Below are 22,377 nucleotides of genomic sequence, written 5' to 3'. Positions count from 1 at the left end.
ACACATAATTTTACACATATCCAACAAATGCTAATCCAATATCAATTTGCTTATACCTAGTACATCTAGTACAACTTAGCCAGGGTATCTCAGCACTTGTTAGCTATTGGCTAAGTAGCATGTCAACCTTAACGCTAATTGTTAACTACAATTTTGTATTGGGAATATCTGCAAAATGTACTTTGTTTCTGCTTTACACAAGAGCAGGACATGTTTTTTCTAACCTAGCTGGTAGCTAACGACTAGCTAGCTAGCCAGTTATAACGATAGCTAGCTAACGTCCGGATCAGGATGTGATAAGTAAACGTTAACTGCTGTCAGAGTATAACATGTAGCATGTCAGTGTCCAAACTAGCGTCACTTAGGCAACTGCTTTCTTTGTGTTTCATGGTTTTGTGCTGCTCAGGTTATTGTTTACTGTTCGGTATGTGCTTGTGCAATTGTCTAATGCTATAACTTTAATCGAATTTAAAATTAATATAATCTGATGCAATTTATTCATCTGCCCCAACCCTAAAATCTGTTCACGGGTACAATTCATCCACATCAAGATGAAGCCACCAATTTGCAGTGGTGCAAAACCCTGTACTCTGATAAAAGTACAGGTACATTAATGTAAAAAGTCACTGATGCCATTTTGGTCTTTCTTTTTTAGCCTTTTTTCCTCCTCTTTTTCAGACTTTGATATGCTGCACCAGATAGAGCGGGATTTATTGGATGACTGTCCGGGAGCATTGATGGATGACCCCCCTAATTTATCTGAATCTCCTCAGTCACAGCCCTCCACCACCACTAATATATCAGAACACGAATTTTCTTGTCACTGTTGCTACGACATCTTGGTGAACCCCACCACTTTGACCTGCGGCCATAGCTTCTGCCGCCACTGTCTGGCTCTGTGGTGGGAGTCGTCACACAAGAACGAATGTCCAGAGTGCCGGGAGAAGTGGGAAGGCTTTCCTAAAATCAACATACTGCTGAGGTATGCTTTTCACAGCCACACCATATAAGTGAATGAATGTTTGATTTTTCTTCCCACAGTACTCATTTCGTTTTTCTGACATACAGCACAGAACAGAGATCTACTGTTGCATCCCTAAGACAACTTGTACTGACAAAAAATGTGTGTGTGACAGGGATTTTCAGTATTTACAGGCACACTAGCATTACAATTTTGAGGATTGTTCACATTTTGATCACATTTAGAATATGATCGTTTATATTAAAAATAAACAAACCAGCATCCTCTGATTTATGACTTGTTTGTACTGTGCAGGCATTTCTGTGACTCTTCCACATCTAACCGAGTTGCCCCCACAGGCAGACACTGCTGAAGTTGCCATGGATCGTGACAATACAACTTGTGCTGCATATTATGCCACAGGCAGACACTGCTGAAGTTGCCACAGATCGTGACAATGCAACTTGTACTCCATATTATACCAGTACCAAACTTTTCCTTTCATTTCATTCATTTTCTACCGCTTAGTCCCTGAACGGGGTCACGGGGGAGGCCGGCAATCGGGCGAAGGCGGGGTACACCCCAGACAGGTCGCCAATCCATCGCAGGGCTAACACATAGATGAACAACCACACACACGCACTCCTATGGGCAATTTAGAGACACCAATCAACCTAAGCTGCATGTCTTTGGGAGGAAGCTGGAGTACCCGGAGAGAACCCACGCCAAGCACTGGGAGAACATGCAAACTCCACACAGAAAGGTCCTGGGTGGGGCCCGAACCCGGAACCTTCTCGCTGTGAGGCAACGGCGCTAACCACTGCACCACCATGCTGCCCCCTTTCGTTTCAGCGTCACACTTACAGACCATCTAGTTTTGAAAACATGTGAACCTGCAGAAGAAAACCTATGCGTGTACTCTATGCACTTAGAAATTACGAGTCCATGTCCTGCTGTAGTTTTATTGATAAACATTTGTTTGTCTTTGCATTGATTTTCTCTAATACTGTACTGTACTCAAATCAGTTTATCACCACAGAGTCTGCATAGTGCACACAGTCTGAAAGTGAAAGACTTGGTTAGGGTATTTTCACTTGGTCGAGTAGTTTTCCCAAGGCTTGTTAAAGAATGTCATTGAAATGTTTCACACGTAGCAGAAAGGTTAACAAACACAGCCAGGTCAAACAAACTAGAAGGACCAGTTTCACTTCCATTACCTCATGTGACACAAGTTAGCACTACTCAGCATGAGCTAGGTCAGCTAGTGAACATAACGGTGCCTTCAGTCCTTCCTTGTTGTTTCATTGTACGTTTCACTCCCATCTTCTAATTCCATGTGTTTACATATTGCTCTTATTCTCAGGGATACAACTGACAAACTGTTTAGTGAGGTGGTTCAACGGAGGAGAGCAGAGATCCAGGCTAACCCCAGAGTCTCCCGGAGCTTGTTGGCTTTCCAGAGGTAATACAATATTGTAAATGTTACAAGTTGTTTTAAAGCTTTGGAATACTGTGCCAAATTCTGCACAGCTCTCTCTGAAGCTAAACAAGGCTTTCTACAACTTTTATTCACAAATGTGTTTTTCTATCAGTCTGTAAGCACAACGAAACAGAGCTTCCATTTGACGATGTCAGTGTTATCACCATGAACTTTCCTGGTGTCTGCTTTGTGCTCACTTGTATTTGATCACTTTGAGTTCTGAAGTGAAGGGGCCTGCTTTCATCAAGTGTCCACATGTTTTTAGATATGGTGACAACTTGGGTAGAGCCAGGACAAACCAGCACAAAGGAGCAGGCTTCTTCTTTTCTGGAGTCCTAACTGCACTCACAGTTGTGGCTGTAAGTATACAACGGCAGTGAAAAAGAACTCACCTAGTCATTTACCATTATCTTATGCAGTAAAATTGCTAGCTACAGTACTTTTCTGACCACTCTATTAGGGGCCAGTGAGAGCCCATCTGTCTTGCCATGGCCACAGTAATGTTTGAGATTTATCAAGTCAGAAGTTTAACTAAGTTGTGTGTTTTAATAGAGCGATAGACTAATGTGCTGATGAGTCACAGAATAATCCAAATGATAACATATATAAAGTAACGCTAATCACTTTTATTGGCCAAGTATGTTATACACACACAAGGAAGTTGTCTCCAGTACAGAACTATCTGCAGTGCCAGTTCACACACACACACACCTACACACGAATGGCGGTGCTGTCCCTTTCTGGGGGAAATTGTTGTAAACCCTGAACCAGTATACGTTGATCCAGCATTAAAATAATTTGACCTTCAGTTGCTACTTTAGATTGTTTTCTGTATTACTGAGGGGATTTTAACAACTGTAGTGTGTGATATTTAAAGGTTACCACAGTAGTGGATGTTCATTTTATGCAGATAGACCATGCCTGTTTTGTCCATGTGGCACATGGGAGCAACATAACTATGTGTCTTGCCGTGTAAATTTGCACTTTGCTGTTGGGAGCACAGATTACAGCGTGGTCCTTTTTTTGACCCCAGTTCAAGGATGGATGTTATTGAACCAGGGCATTTTATGAAAACTGAAAGGGGCCTGGGCCTATGTGCATGGTCATCAGTTTGTTTTGGATGCTTTTACCTTTGTGTTTTCCTGAGCTCACATGAATTGCACCGGAAAATAACATTTCCTGCAAAGCTGTATCGTTTTAAGTAGACATTGAACTTCAGTTTACTCAGTATTTACATTTCAAGGTTGGTTAATGTGTTTTCCAGCTTACCCTTGCTTGTTTGGATCGTGCTTTTCTCCATGTTTACACACATCATGCACTTTGGTTTCAAAAACTCTGAAGATGTTTAGCTTCCCTCTTTGCAGCCTTTCTAAACTGAGCTACTCTTATAGGTGACTAAACCCAAGAATAGCACATTATACAGTCTCTCAGCATGGTTTTTTCTATATAGTACTGTAACGCACATATTTGTTTAGAATGAGCATTTTAGTTATTTCTGTGCAAAGGTACATCACAAATTTACACTTCCTGTGTGAAACAGGTAGTTACTGTTTCTGTTTTTTAACTCAAGCTATCATGCTGCTAAATGGACACATGCATATCTTCCATGCATGACAGTTTGTTTATTTAGAAATATATTTTTAGGATTATATTCTTTTTTTTAATCTTTGTTCAGCAGTGATCTTGTTCTTGTTAGTCAAATGGCTTAAACAATTGAGGTGTAATCAAACTCAGGTCAGTGAAGAGGACACATTATGTGCAGTAACTGTGATGGAAACGGGTTGAAGGGTGGTGGAAACAATCAAAATTTACATCTTCTGTTCAAACATATGAGCAACTTAAGTTAAACACAGACAGTGAGTGACCTCTTGTGGTGATGGATGATTTCTGCAAGATACAGAAACCTGGATGTACAGTATGTGAAACCACCACTGTATTACCAGTTGGCACCAGTTTAGCCTATGAGGAATTCTAGCCACCATGCTAATCCCCTACTCGTCACTATCAGTAGCTTTGTGGCTCAAATAATTTCTTTGTATCTGCATATGTAAAACACTGCAGTGTGGTATAAGCTGGCTAAACTAGGATTCACTGTCCCTTGTCTGTTAATGTCCGTGTGTTTCCAGGTGATGGTGCTGGTGTATCACTGGAGTACTGGGACGGCGGAGCAGCATGACCTGCTGATCAGTAAACCCGTGTCTCACTGGACGCCGGAGGAAGTCGTGTCCTGGCTGGACCACTTGGGCCCCTGGGCCCAGCTGTACAGAGAACCCTTCAAACACGAGAATGTCAATGGGAGGTAAATAATGAATATTACATAGAATAATTAGTGTCATTTTTGTTTTGGCTCTCCTTGTTCTTATATTGAAATACAGGCACCCCGCCCTGAAAGTGAAAATCATGACCGTATCTAATTATGTATCAAACTTGTGAATGAACATTATACAGAAAACCCAGAAGCTCCTGTTGTGAGGCCATCTTGGTCATTATGGTCATGTGATGTGCTATTGGTTTCTTTGCTTCAGGTTACTGTTGATGTTGGGAGATGAAGAGTTGTTACAGCCTCCTTACAGCATAGAAAATCAGGCTCACAGACGGGCTGTTCTGGCTGAACTGGACAGAGTTAAAACCCTTGGGGTCAAACCTCCACAGAACCTCTGGGAGTACAAGGTAAGTTCTCTGACTGCTCCATGAAATACTTCAGTTTGCAGGAATACAGTCGCAAGAAAAAGTAATGACATTGTTTACAGTTTTCTGCATAAATTGGTCATGAAATGTGATCTGATCTTCACCAAAGTCACAAATATCAACCAACACAATATTTTTAAGATGATAAATCACAAACAGTCATGATCTTTCATGTCTTTATTGAACACACCCATTAAACCTACAAAGTCATGGTGGAAAAAGTAATGGCAACACTGGTTTAATAACTGATTGACCCACCTGTGGCAGCAGTAACCTCAACCAAGTGCTTCCTATAGCTGTGGATTAGACCTACACAATGTTCAGGAGGAATGTTGGACCATTCTTCCTCAGAACTGCTTCAGCTCAGCCATATTCTTAGACGTCTGGTGTGAACGTCTTGAGGTCATTCCACATCATCTCTGTTGTGCTGAGGTCTGGGCTCTCACTGGGCCACCCCAAAAGATAGATTTTGTAGATGTACTTCGATGTTTAGGGTCATTGTCCTGGTGCATCGCCCAGCTTGTTCTGAGCTTCAACTTGCCGACAGCCACCCTGACATTATCCTGCAGGATATGTTGATAAATGTGGGAATTCATTCAAATCACAATGCTTCACTGTTTGGATGATGTTTTCATGTTGGTACACAGTTCTCTTTTTACGCCATATGTAGTGCTGAGTCTTCTTCCCAAACAGTTCTACCTTTGTTTCATCTGTCCACAGCACATTTTCCCAGTAGTGATATGGAGTGTCAAGGTGGTCTTTGGCAAACCTCGGGCCTGCTGCAGTGTTGTTTTTGGAGCGCAATGGCTTCCTCTATGGTGTCCTGCCATGGATACTGTGTCTGTTCAATATTTTGCATATGGTTGACTTATTAACAGAGATGTTCACCAGCTCCAGCGAATCCCTCAGGTCTTTAGCTGTTACTCTAGGGTTCTTTTTTCACCTCATTGAACATTCTGCGTTGTGCCTTTGGAGTGATCTTGGCTGGGCGTCCACTTTTATGTAGCCACAGCATCGAATCGTCTTCATTTATAGACGTTATCTCCAACTGTGGACTGATGAATATCCAAGGTCTTTGAGATGACTCTGTAACCCTTTCCAGCTACATGCCACTCAGCAGTTTTACATGCTGGTCTTCAGTAGATCTGTGCATCTTTAGATGGGTTTGTGTGATTCAGTCTGTTTTGCTGCCACCTCCACTGTAATAGCATATATGAGATAATCTTAATCTGTTAGTTTAGAATGTTACCTTTGCTTTTATTGTTGTACCACAGCCCCTCCATTTACAGCCTTATTAATCTCTGTTCTGTTGGGTTTGTCATTCTTCTTACATGTACAATCAAATCACTGACCTCTCTCTCTGTATTCTTTGTGTTTCACTTTCTGTCAGGTGGCTAATGCAGGGAAGTCTCTGTTCTTGCTGTATGCACTGAAGCGCTCCCCTCGTCTCACAATCTTGTACTTGTATTTATTTGACTACTCTGAAACGTTCCTGCCCTTCCTGCACACCTGCTGCCCGGCCATCACACACATGGACCAGTCAGTAGAGAGCAGCTTCCTCAACACACAGGTGACACAAAAACAAATTTACAGCTGACATAATGTCCTTGCATCCAATGTAATGGGTTAAAATTTAACAGTAGGTTCATTCACATGCACATGATGCTGTGATTATTGATTAAAAATTGGGTTAGCAGTGTTGTGAGCATGGCTGTAGTAAAGTTATGTTATTGTCACACTCAGTCAGTATTTAAGAAATGGTACCAGACTTCTATTCACTGTGTACCTTTTACAATTTTGATGCAGACAACATCTGATTTACTTGAGGGGATTCATTTATTTGACCTGGTTTAACCCCAAAGTTATGATTTTAGGCCAGTGGAGGTGCTGCATCCCAGGCCATCCTCGCCAGGGCTAGTGAGATACATACACTATAAAACAGGAGAAAGAAATTAGAGGCCAATTTTTAAAGACTGAGTATGATAATGACCTTACTCTGACTTGTATATTCCAACTAATGTTGTCTTAACTTACAACCAGACAGTCTCCAGTTAAGCTCCATGTAAATATGCCTGCTGAGGTTCCAGATTATTTTGTAAGAGAGAATAATGTGGTTTCTACTGTCTTACATCAATACTTGTTTTAATGGCTTAAAATCACTCTTCTATCATTGTGTGTCTGTTAGTTGGAGCCAAGCTGGCAACAGTGGACAGAGTTTCTTGTGAAGTACCTCCTGCTTCCATACCAGCTGATTGCAGAGTTTGCTTGGGATTGGTTGGCCGTCCACTACTGGACGTCTCGCTTCATTATTGTTAATGCCATGCTGCTGTCTGTGCTGGAAGGCTGTGCTCTGTGGAGTCTCTGGAGAAGAACCAGAATCAGGTACACGCAGTTGGGTGTTTTATTTATTTTTCTTTGTGACACAGACACACACACACACACACACACACATACCTTTTAAATGACTCGTAGCCTGGAGCATTCCTTGACCTTTCCTAAACCTTAACTTGTAAGGATTTAGTGCCATGTTGTGCTTTAGCTTTCCACTTTTTTTATTTGCTGTTTGGAAGGTGAGCACAACTGGAATAGACAGCAATGGAATAAGTGGCATTATATTGATATTTACACATAATGACCATAACCAAGATGTGGTCCGTTTCATGTTTTGGAGTTTTCTTAAAAGAAAAAAGAAAATATGTACTTAGCAGAGAAAAATAGCTTATTCCTGGAAATGTTACATGATTCTGAAAATACATCCAGCACTGGTCTAATGGACCTCATACACTAATACACTGACATGTGTCTTCTACTTTCTTTAGGGCTCTGCCACACAAGATGTGGAACCACTTGTGGAAGATGTTATCTCAGGGATTTGCTTTCGCTCTCCTGTGGCCTTTTGTCCCGCAGTTTGTGTGCAACTGCCTCTTTTACTGGGCCCTCTACTTCAGTCCCATCATTAATATAGACCTGGTGGTGCAGCAGCTCATGCACCGAGAAACACAGGCACTGTAGCAAATTGCATGTAGTCAGTGTCCCATTCATGCTGTACAGTTACGGTAACAGCAAATAAAGTAAATAGCCAGAAATCCAGCTCCTGAGGAGGAGAAGTGTTTATTTTCAACAGTAAACTCATATGAGACTGGCTTTGTTTGCTGTTGGAAAGGAAGTTTTCTTGCTTCCTGTCTTGTCTCTCTGCTGGGCGGTTGCCATGTGGAGCAAGTGAGACATTGAGCTATTGTAGGAGAAGCAAATCATGTGAAACAGGGAAGTATGTGATGTTATTGACTCGGACAGATTGTTGCTCTGCTTTCACTCTGTGTACACATTGCATTCACAAGCCACATTGCCTCAAGGGTCCAGAGGGCAGATGTGCCAAGGGTAGGTTGGGTTCAAACACTGGTGGCAGTGAAGGCCTCATAAGATGAAAGCTTATGAACAAAGCACTGAGATGGCTGCAGTCCAGTGAAAGCTGAGCATTTTTGTTTAATACATTTTAATCCTTGGCTACTGAAGACAGAACAAAAGTATGGATAAATTCACTTTTGTTTGAGTTGTGTTATAAAATGTCTTTTTGACATGTCTACAATCACTTAAATTGGTATCTTCCAGCTTCTGACTGGCTGAACACACCTGAGCCAGGTAATCAGCAGCAGGTCAGGCAGGGATAGTTGGAAAACAAGCAGGACAGCGGCCCTCGAGGACTGGAATTGGCCACCCCTGAAACATTAACACCTCTGGCTTTAGAAGTATCAACATGAAGAAGCAGTATTGTAATGTTATATAAATCCTTGTTCTACCTAAATTTGAATGCATTCTTTGGGTCTTCAGTGCAGTTCTGGTTGTGATTGGAATCTCAGTGCTACAGAGCTGTCTGAAATTCATTCTGCAGTTTGGTAATATGATTGTTAAATGTGTCGGTGTTGAGTTCTGCAGTCAACTTCAGACTTGCTGTTCGTTCAAGGGCAAACACAGTCTTGTTGAGCACATGTTCAACACTGGTGTTTTTTACAGGAGATCCAGATGTTTTGTTAACAAGATACATGCCACTTATACCTGAAAGCAAACTCATTTTTTAAATTTTTTTGAGATCCTCATACACATCTTTAACATTTGATTTTAAGGAGAAACTCTTATTTGCTATGTTATTTGCATTTATTACTGGCAAAGATTGCATAGTTTTTTGTTTGTTTTAATTCAAAAACATTTTGTTGGCAGTAAATATTTCCATGTAATAGGTGGGTACAACTAATGAAAGATGGCTTATTTTTTACATTGTTCATTTGCACTTAAGTCTTACACTGTGATTTTGTTCTTCAGTGTTCTCTAATGGTAAGAAAAAATAAAGTTTTTTTTTTAAATAATATTCTATTGTGTGCATGGGTTTTCACATGACTTAAGAGGCTAATTGAGACGTGTTATCGTTATGAGGGTAGGTCTGAATCAGCTCTTGAATCATCGTGAACTCTGAAGGCAGTAGCGAGACGCTGTGCGCGTTCATGAGCGCAGCCGCTGCTCCTACGCGATGCGAGTATCCCTGACTGTTTACATCAAGTTGGCTCTTACACAGTAATAGAGGCAGTGTTTCTACTTAAAAAAAAAATCATTAAATAAAAAGTGACAATGCATAAACAGCTAAAGAAAAGTGTAATGTCTGTTCGCTGCAGGGGTTGGTTATGTAGCCTACTTCAGAATATGCAATTTGGCCAAACTTTGCATACAACTAACTTATTAGGCAACCTAACCTATATAACACCCACCCAAAAGGTTGGTGCTACTTAAGATGCTTTGTTTTTTCACGCTTAGCTAGGCCCACATAAGACACGAGTTAAATAAGTGAATAACTGTAGACTAAAACGCCAAATACTAGTTTGCAGTATGTAGGCAATCCCATAAACAAATATTGCTACACTTCATGACAAGACGCCATTTAAAAGGGGTTTATAAAGGTTAGTAGTCTAATGGTAAATATTTTTATAGATCAGTTTTAGGCCATTAATATAAGCAACTTTCGGGCCAAATTGTGTGTAATGTAACGCTGCATTCGTGGGCTTTTTTGAAGAAAAGCTCATTTATAAAGCATGTCGCCTTACTTTTTTGACTTGTGTCCATACCTCTGTATACAGCTTTAAATAAAGTTTGATTGATTGAAAATTCTACGACCGCCCTCTGGTGTTCCGTAGTCATCATGGCAGCTGCTTTTGGCACCGTAACAATGTAGGAACCGTCTCAAAAAAGTCTATACATCTCAAAACGTAAAAAGGACCACAAACACACTTACCGAGGACAAAATAAAACAGAACTACTTTGACCAAATATACTGCAGTTTAACGCAAGCTTAGGTGACTATCAATCATATTGTACCTAGCTTACCATGATAGTTTTAAACGTTTTTAAATCGGCTCTGGCATTTGCAGACTCCCCCCGAGGTCGTTGTTGCGGAAGTGAAAAGTCTACGTGGGGAAGAAAGGTTGGTTTGACCGTGTTTGAATACATCTCACCCCAGTGTCACTGATGGCCAATCCAGACTAACTCTGTTTCGTGTTGAACTAGTCTTCCTCTCCCCACCCTTCCCTTAGGCAAATGGACGCGTGGAGCAGCGGCACCCGGGGCGTATAAATGGGACGGAGAGACGACGACAAGCTGTAATGCTGCGCCGTGTGCGGCAGTCTCTTCGGCAGGTGCTGTTTCTGATGGCCCGAAGACCGGTTCTACTCTGCGGGGCTATCGTGCTCAGCGTCCTGTTCATACTAGCCGTCAAGTTCACATGCAGGTAAACAAGTCCAGCTTCTGTTCACATTCTGTTAATTTGAGCATGTTTTGTGTGGACGTGAGACCCACTGAACTTCAACATTGAACATATAGGTTGGTTTGTTGAGAGAAAATTTTTAGTACTGCAAGAAACAAATGACCCTCTTATCATAATAACCAGGCTCTGTATTAAGTTATAACGTTACACCTCGCAGAAACTGACGTGTACTATAGGACTTAGGAGACAGTAGCTGTACCTTTTAGTAAGAGTGTTGCTGTATTATCCTTATAATCCTGAAAATGAAAGCATAACGAAGACTTCTGTAGTGCCCACAAGTGCAAAGGCTAGTCAATTGACAGAAAGTTAATCAGTAACGATTCAGATTACTATAATCGTTTGTCATTTTTTAACTAAAAATGCCAAACTTGCAAACTTTGTTGTTTCCTGCTTGATGAAGTATGAAATGCATTACTGTACATCATACACGAGACTAAACTGAATATGCTTGGGTTTTAGACCGCTGTTTGACAGAGTTGACACATTTCGAGATGTAACTTTGAGATGTGGGAAATTATGATTTTAGGAGTTTATTGAGAAAGAAAATGATCAGTAGCTGCAGCCCCAGTAGCAACACACACGTCTTCCATTGAATTTACTGTAGTTGTGGAGATTACACCTGGGAAAACTGAAGCTTGAAACAAAGTGCACATGAATGACCTCAGGCACACCCTGCTTCCACATACTGGGAGAACTATTGCTATCTTTTAACTGAGTAAAAGTAGCAATATTATTATGAAAGTACTCTAATACAATGTACAGCTAAACCCCCTTCATTCAAAATATTACTTAAGTATAATTATAACAGTATTTGTGCTGACCACAGAGCGTAAAGCTTCCTTGGGGAGTATAACGTCTTTTATCACAGTATATATTGAGATACAGCGATGCAATAATACAACTTTTTTTTTTCCTCATGATACTAATTTCAATACCGCAGCTCAGGATATCTGCAGATATGTGTACTGACACAATACCAGTGTTTTTCTTCTTCCCATATAAACAAATGTGTCTATGCCAAGTCATTGCAATCACTTTTGTGTAAGAGAACATGAGGCCAGGGTTTGTTGTGGTGAACTGAATCAGAAGTGTACGACCTACACTAAATAGATGTAACTGATAGAGGAAACATTGGCATCTGTGCCAGTACAGGCATATTTCAAAATATTTGAATTGGTGCACCCCTGATATTGATCCAGTACACTGGATTAAAAAAAAACTAGCAAAACTAACATGAATATTTGTTTTGGCTAAACCATCAAATTACTTGATAATTCAAGGCAAGGTGTGGAAAAATCCGATACATCACAGTGTACCACATACCCCTCACTGAATGAATCTTTGACTCCTGATATACATTTAACATCTAATTTCTGTAGCCGTGCTAAGGACGTGGTGGTAGCAGCTCAGCCTCCGGTGCGCTTCTTCTCCACCGAGGCCCCGATAGTAGACCTCTACTTGGGTCAGCTAGACCAGGTGAGATTCAAAGACATGGACACCTGCTGCAAAACATTTTGTCATGGTATTACTGGAATTTCTATTATTAGATATTTTCAAACCTGCATGGTAGGTTGGCTACAACCGTGATGCAATGTGCAGGGAATACAGAGTGCTCTGTCAGTTGCATTTCTCTAAAAAATAACTTGCTAAATTGCATTGTAATGTAGATTCATCTGTGCAGATTGCTCTGTAACTAACCTTCTCTCTGGTATTTTCCTAAATGACTGAATTTTTGGAGGTCTTTGAGTCAGTTAACATAAGTTTGTGAAAGCCCTTCAGCTATAGGCGTTACTCCCTGGTAGTAATAAATTTAAGGTCATGGTTAAAAAAAAACTGACAGAGTTACAATGTAGGAATATGAGTCAGACTAACATGTCAATAACAATGATGTTTTCTCTCTAGGTGGAGCGTCTCAGGAGCGTGGCCGAGGTATCTCTCGTGTTCTTCTATGCACCGTGGTGTGCTCACTCCATGGCTGCCCGACAGGAAGTGCAGCAGGTTGCTAAGAAGCTGGCTAAACAGGTACAGGACGCCTGAAGACATAAGAATGCTTTTGTTTAAATACCAAACAGTAACCTTAACAGACACTGTGTGGGAGAGCGGAGCTACAGTAGCACCAAGTCAGCAGAAGACCAACAAAATAAAGAAATATTCTTGTCACCTGAAGGAGACACATGAAGCATCTTATATTTAGTGGATCATGTGGATTGGATTTATTTTTCATGGCCTTTGGATCATAGTGGAGTTGTTATTTGAAGTGCGTTTATAATTACATTGACAAATGGCAGAAAAAGAGCTACTCGGTTAAAGGGGAGCTAAAGAAATCATTGGAATTATAAACTGAAATCAACCCTTAAATTGACAGTACAAAGTTAATAAGTAGAATATTTTTAACTGTTGGGAAGAACGTTGTGAAACACATTTTTGCAGCCCGTTTGTTATGTAAATAAGACAGAAAAGGCCTTTTCCATCTTCACACACACGACTGAGAATAATAACACAGCACACGCGTTCTGTGGTCCGGAAATAGTCTGTTTATCTGTCTTTCTCACACAAACACAGGTGCAGTTTGTTGCCATTAACTGCTGGTGGAGTCAGGGGAAGTGCAGGAGGCAGAACCACATCTATCAGTACCCCATCATCCATCTGTTTTACAGAAGGTAAGACAGAGAAGACTGTCCTCAGGTTTGGTGTGTGATGCCGTCGGTTAGTAGAATATGTAACGTCTTCATCTTTTATTATTGTTGTGAATCTCTAGCTATGGTTTAAGTTAAATTGGATTATTCTGTTCATATTTCCATTGATATTTTAGTTGATAGGTGTGTTCACAGTTTCCCCCTGGACATTATTTAGCAGATGTTTTAATATACTTTGATCCTGATGCATTTTGTCTTGGGATGAATTTATATTACAGTTTTGTTGCCAGTGATTTGTATATCATCATAACTGATACAAACCTAAGTGAGAGATCAACAAATTGACCCATTATGTTGTTTGTCTGTTTTTGTGTGTCGCAGGTTTGGGCCTATAAATTACAAGGGCCCGTTTGTGGCTCCGTATGTGGAAAGTTTCATCCTCAGAGTCATCACCCCGCTCACTTACCTCCCGTCGAGAGCCACACTTAAAGAGTTCCTCTCCTATCACGAGGTATGCAGGCTGTGTCTTCGGGCTGTTTGAGTGAGAGCTGCCAGAGAATCACCCGCAATGTTTGTTGTGCATTTTGGTAATATTAGCTGTCTTTAAGGAAAGACCTGCATGTTTGAATTGTGTTACGTGATCTTATTTGAATGAAGATATGTATGTTACCATGTGGTATATTCTGATTGGATATGTCTTCTGTATTTCTAGCCTCGAGTGGTGGGTTTCTTCCAGTTTAACTCCTCTCCTCAACCACCAGGGTACATTACATATCTGTCCTCTGCCCTGCAGGCCCTCAAAAGAGGTAAGAAGTCATAATACAAACAACACAGAGTCCAATCCACAAACGTTTTCTGATCAGATCTCAAGCTGCAACAGTCATTGGCTTAAAATAAAAAGCTGTGATCGTTTAAGTAGTTTTTCAAAGAAAAAGCATTTGCTAGGTAGCGGATCTCTAGAGCTGTTCTGTTGTTTTGGACCCTGGGAACTCATGATGGGCATTTTCTCTTCCAATTTTTTTTTAGATCGAGCATTTATCAGTTATTATTGCTACAGTCTCGTGTGCTTGTTTAAAATGTACTGTGAGAATAGAATCACAGAGTTTGGAGCTTGCAGTCCCGAGTCTGTTTTTCTGGTGCAGATTTCCGTGGTGGTGTACGTTTCGGGGTCGTGACCAACAAACAGGTGGCGGAAGCCATCTCAGTAAGAGAAGATGAAACTGTTTACCTACACAGAAGATTTAACTCCTCTTTGGTAAGTGACATCATAAGGTTGCACATAACACTGGCTGGAAAAGGTAGTTTACTACTGAATGAATTTTAGTATTATGGTACAGTCAAGACATGGGACTGGCATTATGCTATATGCTTTTCTTGTTTTTCACAGATTTTCCCTCGAAGAGAACGCAACTTCACATCAGAGGTCATCTGTAGCTGGGTGTTCGAACACTATGAGACGGTCCTCCAGTGGCTGCAGCCCCCAGGAACAAAGTCTCGCCTCCTGGAACGGGAGCTGAATAAAGGTCCCGCACTGCTGCTATTCCTGCCACACAATCCACTAGGATCCAAGCCCAGTCCCTTACTGCAACAGGTGAGTAGTGATGATGGGGAATGTGTTTAAATTTTTTCTATGTCCATATTCACATCTTGATATTTACTGTGTAAGGCACAAGTAACTATACAAGTATTATTAATATTACTACTCCTTTGTTTTCTTTTGTCTGTCAGGTTGCTGACGTTGCTGTGCGTTACCATTCCTGTAACGGTAATAACCACTCCACCTTGGACAAAAGCTTCACCTCCCACTCATTGTGCTGCCAGTCGGTTCTTCTCCCAGAATCAAGCACTAGTGTGTGCGAGGTGTGCCTCAGCTGGTCAGGACCGAGCCTGACCAGCTCCTCTGTACGCTGCTCTTTCCCCTCCACAGCTCAGGGAGGAGACGTGTTGCATTCTTATCTCAGACACTGCTGCCTCCACCAACTACCTGCCCCCGTGGCCATAGAAACTGCAACCTCAGTGGGCTGTAGTAACCTCCTGAACAGCTACAGCCCATTTAGCCAATACAGTGCCTGCTGCAGAAAAGTTGAACCTCAGCTCAATAAATTGCCAGCCAAAGAGGGGCTAGACATGCAAAGAGTTCCCCTTACGCCTTCTCCTTCATCCATCCCTCCATCTTCTGACGCTCAGCAGGGAGGAGATGGCATCACAGGGCTCCGGTGTCAGACCAACAGGACGCTCAGGTTTTATGTGCTAGATGTTGCTCTGAACTGGCCTCTGGCAGTGAGGCTCGGAGCAACAGGCAACAGAAGTGCTTCTTCTCAGCAGGAGGCTGGTGCACAAAGTGCTCAAAGTGGCGACGGCACGTTTGCAGCTATTGTGAACCTAAAGGATGAGGTTCATTATGTTCTCCACCGCAGCCCAGCAACCACCCTGACAGAGTCTCTGGGTAAGGTATGGACAGATTGACACTGTTAGGTACACCAGTACAATCTAATATAACAGCTCAGTTATAAACTCTAACTTTACAAAGATGTTGGTGTTCAGTTTGGATGGATACTGTGAGAGGTTAATTTAATTGTGTTTATTAGTGAGGCTGTGGTTTTCAATGATTTTTAACTGGGCTACCTTCTATTGAGTGGCATTTTGAATGTTTTGCCTTTTACAGACACACGAAGGGAAGGATATTAAATTTCAGTGTAACACCACCACTAATTAAGGATGTTTAGTTCAAGCTAATATGCTATTCAATGTTTGTAGTGAACTATTTGACAATAATTTGAAGATATCACCCCCACCCCCAGTTTATCCAGTTGTGCCGTGATGGTTTTTCTTGATGGCTGCAGTCTCTGCAGTCAGCTGTACTCATTAAAAGTAATGGAAATAATTGGGTGAAGAATGAAAAAGGAGAGCATGATGGAAAAGTTCACATCTTTCCTTCGTTCTCCCCTCCACACACTCAACCTGGTTGACTTTATATTTTAGTGCTGCAAGAAATATTTGGACACCGTTGTTGGATACAGCTATAATTTAGAAGCACATATTGACTTTTTGTTTGCCTCCTGTTGATTAATGTGAGTATATGTGGTTGGCATGCTTAGTGCCTGCTCACAAAAAAAGTCAGAAGTGAATTAAAAGTTGAGGATGCATCTTAGACAAACAATAGTTTTGCATATTATTCACATCAGCATGTGACATGGCTTAATTTGATGGTTGTTTGCATACAGGGCTTAGGGAGTAGTCACCACAAAGACATTTACAGTGAAGTGGACACAGGGTGACCTTTAAAGTTCTGTGTGATTTTCATAGTCAAACATGTTGTCCTTCTTGATCCACTGTGATATGCAAACACGCTTCGTTAGTACAAAGGTATTCACATAAAGTTATCTGAGCACTGTTCATTACTGCACAACAGCTGGATGAAAACTGTGGTCATCCTGATGGTAATCTTGTTTTGTTGGTGTGTAAAGAGGCCTTCATCAGGAACTTCAGCGCTCCATACAGCCTTTTGCAGAGACACTTGGTGGGGGAGGAGGACGTGAAGGGAGGTGAGGAGGAAGCCAGACGTCCAGACGAACATCAGCAGCCGCCTCCACGCCGCTTCATCACAGAACTGACCACTTCGTCTTTCTTGCCCTCCGTCATGGAGCTTCAAAAGGTGAGAGACGCCTTTGCTTCAGTCTCTCTCTGGCCCCTAAGTTAAATCCATGACACGTCCACACTGTATTTGTTTGTGCAGTTGTGTTGAAGCAGTCCGCCTTTTAATTTGCTGTTCCAAACAACGTTTCCTTATTAGTTGAGACGGGTCAAATGCCACAACAGGAGGAGCTGTAATCAGTGGCTGGTGGTAAAACTGGTGGAACTAATGATGGTAGCTCAGTTGGTCATCTGATTACCTAGTAACAGGCCAATGTAGGTTTAAGGATCAGGCTGGTGATGTTCTATAAAAACCAACAATGAATGAATGATTCTACTAACAGCTGTTACCTGTGCCACAGGGTGACATGTTTCTTCACTGCACTGAAAATGGGTTCTGTAGTTTATTTTGAGTCAGTCCCACATACAGTACATCATTCTGCTGCTGTGAATACTGACTAAATGCTTATGAATCCGCCACTAAAAATAGTTCCTGACAAGTGCACTGTTTACTTCTGTTTGAGTAACATTTGCTAAAAACCACAGTGCACAGCTGTTTTAGGAAATTATTATTATTATTATTATTTTTTTTTAAATGACACTTTAAAGGTGCACTGGGTTAGAGAGTGGTGTGAAAGGTTTCCTGATATAACTACTAACTATTTTTAAGGCTAATCTGTTTGTTTTATAGCTCGTGCTCATTGTTTCGAAGATGCTATGGATTTACAACACACAGTGTAACACAACCAGGAGCAAAAGGTCTGTATCTACAGTGACTGATGTTTGCTGATGAGCTTTGTCTTCTTCTTTAGGATGTGCTGCTGTTTTACTACACTCAGTGGTGTGGATTCTGCTCTGTACTGAACCACGTCATCATCCAGCTGGCCAGATTATTACAGGGGAACAGCACCATCACTGTGGCCAGGTACAGTATGTGTATGCTTTTATGTTTGACTGTACTGTTGATACTGGCATTGTGGCAGTTCAACATTAGCTCACTGATCCTGCCTTTTCTAAAAGGGGACAGATTATAAAAGCACATTTTCCTCTGTGTAGGGTGAATGTTGCACGTAATGACCTTCCCTGGGAGTTCATGGTCGACCACGTTCCCTCTATTCTTCTCTTTCCCAGATACAGGTAAGAGAGATGCACAGAAGCACACATACATATAGGGATGCAAATTAGCATTTTCCATTAATATAAAAAAAAAAATAGTTGTGCCTTACAAAGATGAGGAGTAACTACAGAAACAGTCGGGCGTGTTTAAAGTTTGAGCATTAATATTATGCCTGATTATTAAATTGTCACACACTGTTTATTTAGCCAGTGTAATGGGTGCAGGAAAACTGCAGTATCTACAAACAAAATGGGTTCTTGTTTAGCTCATCTGTACTAAGGAGCTAATTTCTTGAATTAAATGTCAATTAAAGGAACTTGAACCATATGAAATCATGACTTCCATTATCGTAAGAGGTTGTTCTGCTAAGCAGGGCTAGTTAGCTTTTAGCCTGACTAGTTATTTATCCATTGTGATTTAAGATTTAGTTACTGTCTTATTTATGTGGCATAACAAACTCAATTACTAAGATAGTTCAGCACCAAAATTGACTTTGACTTAGGAAAAAGTAGGTTCTGTAAACAGGGCTCAGCTAAGCCTGTGTCTGACCGTGTCACCACCTAGCAGGAGTACAGACACTGCAGTTAGTTTTACATCTGTTCTCTAGTTCTCATGAGGTTTTCATGCTGCTTTTCTCCCCACTTTACACATTTCTTTGGTATAATAATAAATTGTCTCAACTCTGTTTTGACAAACTAATTAATTAATAATCACTTCATCAACAGAATCAGGTATTATTTAAAACTATGTTGACAATTTCTCAAGCAAACATTCTCTGTATTTAGTTATCAAACGTGAGATAACAGCTTTTTTTTTGTTTTGTTTTATGTCAAAATTCGTAAAATACTCTAAAGTTAAATTCTGTTGGTTTGAAGATGCCACCTTGACCTTCAGGCATTGTGATGGGCATTTTTAAATTCTTCAGACAATAAATAGACCAAAAAATTAAGTAAGTAATCATTCAAATAACTGGCAGATTAATTGATAATAAAAACAATTGTTAGTTGCTGTTCTACCAGATCAATAGAACATAATGTACAGTAACACTAATAGCCTCAGTGCTTTATGAGGTATTGTCTGAATCACTTTACTGTCCTCAGTGATGTGTTCATTGGTTGTGTGGCACATAAAAATACACACAAGTAAGAAGTATTTCATTAATTATCATAATTGAATTTCATCTCATTTACACTCTGAGGTTGTGTTTCTTGTTCTTCTTTAAGAAAACATCTCAGTGTGAAGTTCCCTGATGACCTGCCCATTACGTTACCCAACCTCCTTCGCTTCATCCTGCAGCACTCCAGCTCTGTCCATTATGCAGACAAGGCAGTGACGTCTTCTGCAGAGGGTTCAGGACCCAGCGCTGTCCTCCGTGCAGAGTTTTTGGCACTCCAGCATGAGGTTCAAGTGCTGCATCGTGCACGCGAACGCCTCTCCCAACAGCTGGCACAGCTGTGGCGTGACAATCGAAGACTGACATTTGATGCTCGCAGCTTAGAAGCCCAGAACGCGGAGCTGCTGCAAGAGAGGCAGAGCTTAGAGGAGCAGCACCGGGACAAAAGCCGGCAGCTCGAGGACGCAGTGAAACGGCTGCAGGAGCTGGCAGACGCCTCCGAAAACCTTCTGATGCTGCTGAGGTTCTTGCTGAAAGCACGGAAGGATAGGACGGAGGCTAGAGAGAGAGAGGAGGTGGAGAGAAAAGAGGCAGAACAGAAAAGAAGCCATATGGCCTCCTGACCATCAGTCTGTGGGGATTCATGAGAGAAAGGGTCTGAAGAAAAAGGATAACAGACGAGAAACAAAGCTGTGATTAGGACCTGAGAAACAGACCTTTGAGTAAAATGAAGGTGAAACAAGGAGATTGTATAAAATCCAAAGGGTAGCAGCCTAACAAGCTTTGTCATGAGAAAAAATGAGGATGAAACAACAGTTGTGATCTGTCAGAAGAAAAGTTGAGACTGCTGCTGAGTCAGCACAGAAGGGAGAGGACAAATAAGGCGGATGAGTAGCGAGGGCAAAGACTGACTCTGAAGTGCTGTGACGAATGTGGGCTTATCTACTCTGAAGAACACGATAGTTTGGGAATTCAGTGCCAACTGATCAACTACTCAGCTCTGATGCTGCGCATGCAAACACTTTGTTGAAAGATGCAACCTGAGATAAACTTACTGCACAGACCCTGCAGCCAAGTTCTCTACCTTCCCTGAGTTGCTGTAAATTCTCATATTAGAGCTGGTTTTCAAATAAAAGCCAGTTGGATACCAGAACCGAGCTCGTTCGGCTCAGGCCGTGTTCAGTCAGAAATTTAGAAATTATGTTCAGGCTGGGTTTGGAGACATCGGTCAAGCCTTGGGCTGGACGGCTGGAGCACTCAAATGTTTGCTTTGTTTAATAAGAAAGGGGGAAAGCACCGTACAAACTCGTAGCGTTCAGACATTATAGGAGATAACATTGTTGGGTTCAGACAGAAATATGCAACCCGATCCATGGTAGTTACTAATGAATGGTGGGTAAATAAAAACGTGGAGGCACATGAGATTACCTCTAGCCTTCAGCGCTACACCAGCTCACATGGTAAATTCAGTTAAATGTACATTTCCACAACACTAATTCCATCAGTACAAGAAGAGAGTCATAATTTAATGGTGTCATTATGCCAGTCGTTCATCTTTGCCGTACTCCTGATTAATGTTAAACTACAGTCAACACTTCCTGATGTTTTTTCACATTAAAAGCCTACCTATGAAAGAACAGCTGCAATAGATTTGTTATGAAATTCTGGTCAAAGATTAGAGGGTAATACTTTATTTTCTGGGTCTATAAATTCGTTTATTGGCAAATCTTTTAAGAAGTTTGCCAAAAAGAACCATAAAATTGGTAGAGAGAGATCAGTTGATACATGGCGTTATGCCACATGCTAAGCTAGCACAACAACAAAGTATGAAATATATCTACAGACAAACTTCTGGATAAATGAAGAAAAGGTTTCCAACAATAAATTAATGAGTAATAAATATTCACAGTTTAAACTGTGCAGTTTCTTTCCCAGTAAATCCTGGAAGTCTGTAATAAGCTCAACACAACTAACTGCGCTAACCAAGATCAGTCTCAGAACTTTATCTGTTTGCAATTATTGACAAAGTACATATTTAAATTTCTGGAAACATTCAAGAATTATTCAGAAATAGCAGACCTGTAAAATAAACAGTTTAATTTATGGTAGTGTAAAAACATTGTTTGGGTAAAAGGCAAACTGGATCGGCTGACGTGATTCTTACTGTACTGATGGAATCAGCGATGTCGAAATGCATGTTATCGTGACTGTATCAAGACAACAGCCAAGCATGGAGGAGCTTTGGAGGTTAAATTCACTGGGCAACAGGGAATATAATAAATAAAGGCCCGGTCCCCCAGCCGCCGAGGTAAATATATATGTTTGAGAATTTACTGTGTTCACTTACCTGCTGCCCTATCATCCTTTAAATCCGTGTACAGCAGCAGGTGAGTGATTGGCTACAGGTTAGTAAAGCAGACTGGCTGCAGGGAGAGAGGGCTACTAACAAAGACAAAGAACTTATTTTGACCTGAAGATGGGTGCCTGCTGATCTGCAGACCAGCCTACAAGTACTTAAAATAATGAGTTTTTTAAGGGGATTTAGTTCTTTTGTCAAACTAATATATTTTTACAGGAATTCTCAAGTCTCTAAAATGTTATTTATAAGTAACTATTCAGGTATTAAGAATGAGATGCTGCAATTGTTTACATGTGATGTATTGCACCTGTTTTTTCTGATTAAAAATGTTTCATCTGATTGTCCTGTGTTTCCTTTTGGTTGATGTTTAGGTGCTCCTCATCTTACTAGTTTGACAAATGATAGTACTCCATTTTTATTTCCTTGCATTGTCTGAAAACATAGCCTGCCCTTATGGATACACAGATTTATTTATTTATTTATTCTTTCAAACATGTAACAACAGTCAGTATGTAATCACACACAATTCCAGACATATCCACAAACATATTTTCAATTTGCTTATACCTAGTACATGCTTGAA

General features: G+C 41.0%; 2 protein-coding genes across 4 annotated transcripts in view; both read left to right on the top strand.

The window, feature by feature from the left end:
* Positions 1-8,219, top strand: part of LOC109952343 (bifunctional apoptosis regulator) — an 8,669-nt gene extending 450 nt beyond the window's left edge. Inside the window, exons 1-9 of one of the 3 annotated variants that reach the window (XM_020587378.1) lie at positions 327-406; positions 679-982; positions 2,325-2,423; positions 2,707-2,800; positions 4,568-4,740; positions 4,967-5,111; positions 6,520-6,699; positions 7,315-7,511; positions 7,949-8,219. In XM_020587378.1, coding sequence (XP_020443034.1) covers positions 337-406; positions 679-982; positions 2,325-2,423; positions 2,707-2,800; positions 4,568-4,740; positions 4,967-5,111; positions 6,520-6,699; positions 7,315-7,511; positions 7,949-8,141 — 1,455 coding nt within the window. In that variant the 5' untranslated portion in view covers positions 327-336 and the 3' untranslated portion in view covers positions 8,142-8,219. Of the gene's footprint in view, positions 1-326; positions 425-678; positions 983-2,324; positions 2,424-2,706; positions 2,801-4,567; positions 4,741-4,966; positions 5,112-6,519; positions 6,700-7,314; positions 7,512-7,948 lie in introns of those variants that run through there. The other 2 variants (XM_020587377.1, XM_020587379.1) reach the window with 2 other exon arrangements.
* A 2,099-nt stretch (positions 8,220-10,318) lies between these two features.
* On the top strand, positions 10,319-20,058 carry txndc11 (thioredoxin domain containing 11). Its single transcript, XM_020587380.1, has 14 exons — positions 10,319-10,596; positions 10,706-10,899; positions 12,315-12,411; positions 12,838-12,957; positions 13,498-13,595; positions 13,953-14,082; positions 14,284-14,377; positions 14,714-14,826; positions 14,959-15,162; positions 15,300-16,017; positions 17,039-17,226; positions 18,017-18,129; positions 18,261-18,341; positions 19,545-20,058. The coding sequence occupies exons 1-14, from the start codon at positions 10,501-10,503 to the stop codon at positions 20,056-20,058; spliced, it is 2,760 nt and encodes a 919-aa protein (XP_020443036.1). The 5' UTR covers positions 10,319-10,500.
* The last annotated feature ends 2,319 nt before the right edge of the window (positions 20,059-22,377 follow it).

This window comes from Monopterus albus, unplaced genomic scaffold, assembly GCF_001952655.1.
Source record: "Monopterus albus unplaced genomic scaffold, M_albus_1.0 scaffold455.1, whole genome shotgun sequence".
NCBI lineage: Eukaryota > Metazoa > Chordata > Actinopteri > Synbranchiformes > Synbranchidae > Monopterus > Monopterus albus.
Note: the sequence above shows the minus strand (reverse complement) of the source record. Positions and strands in the feature narration are given on the sequence as shown.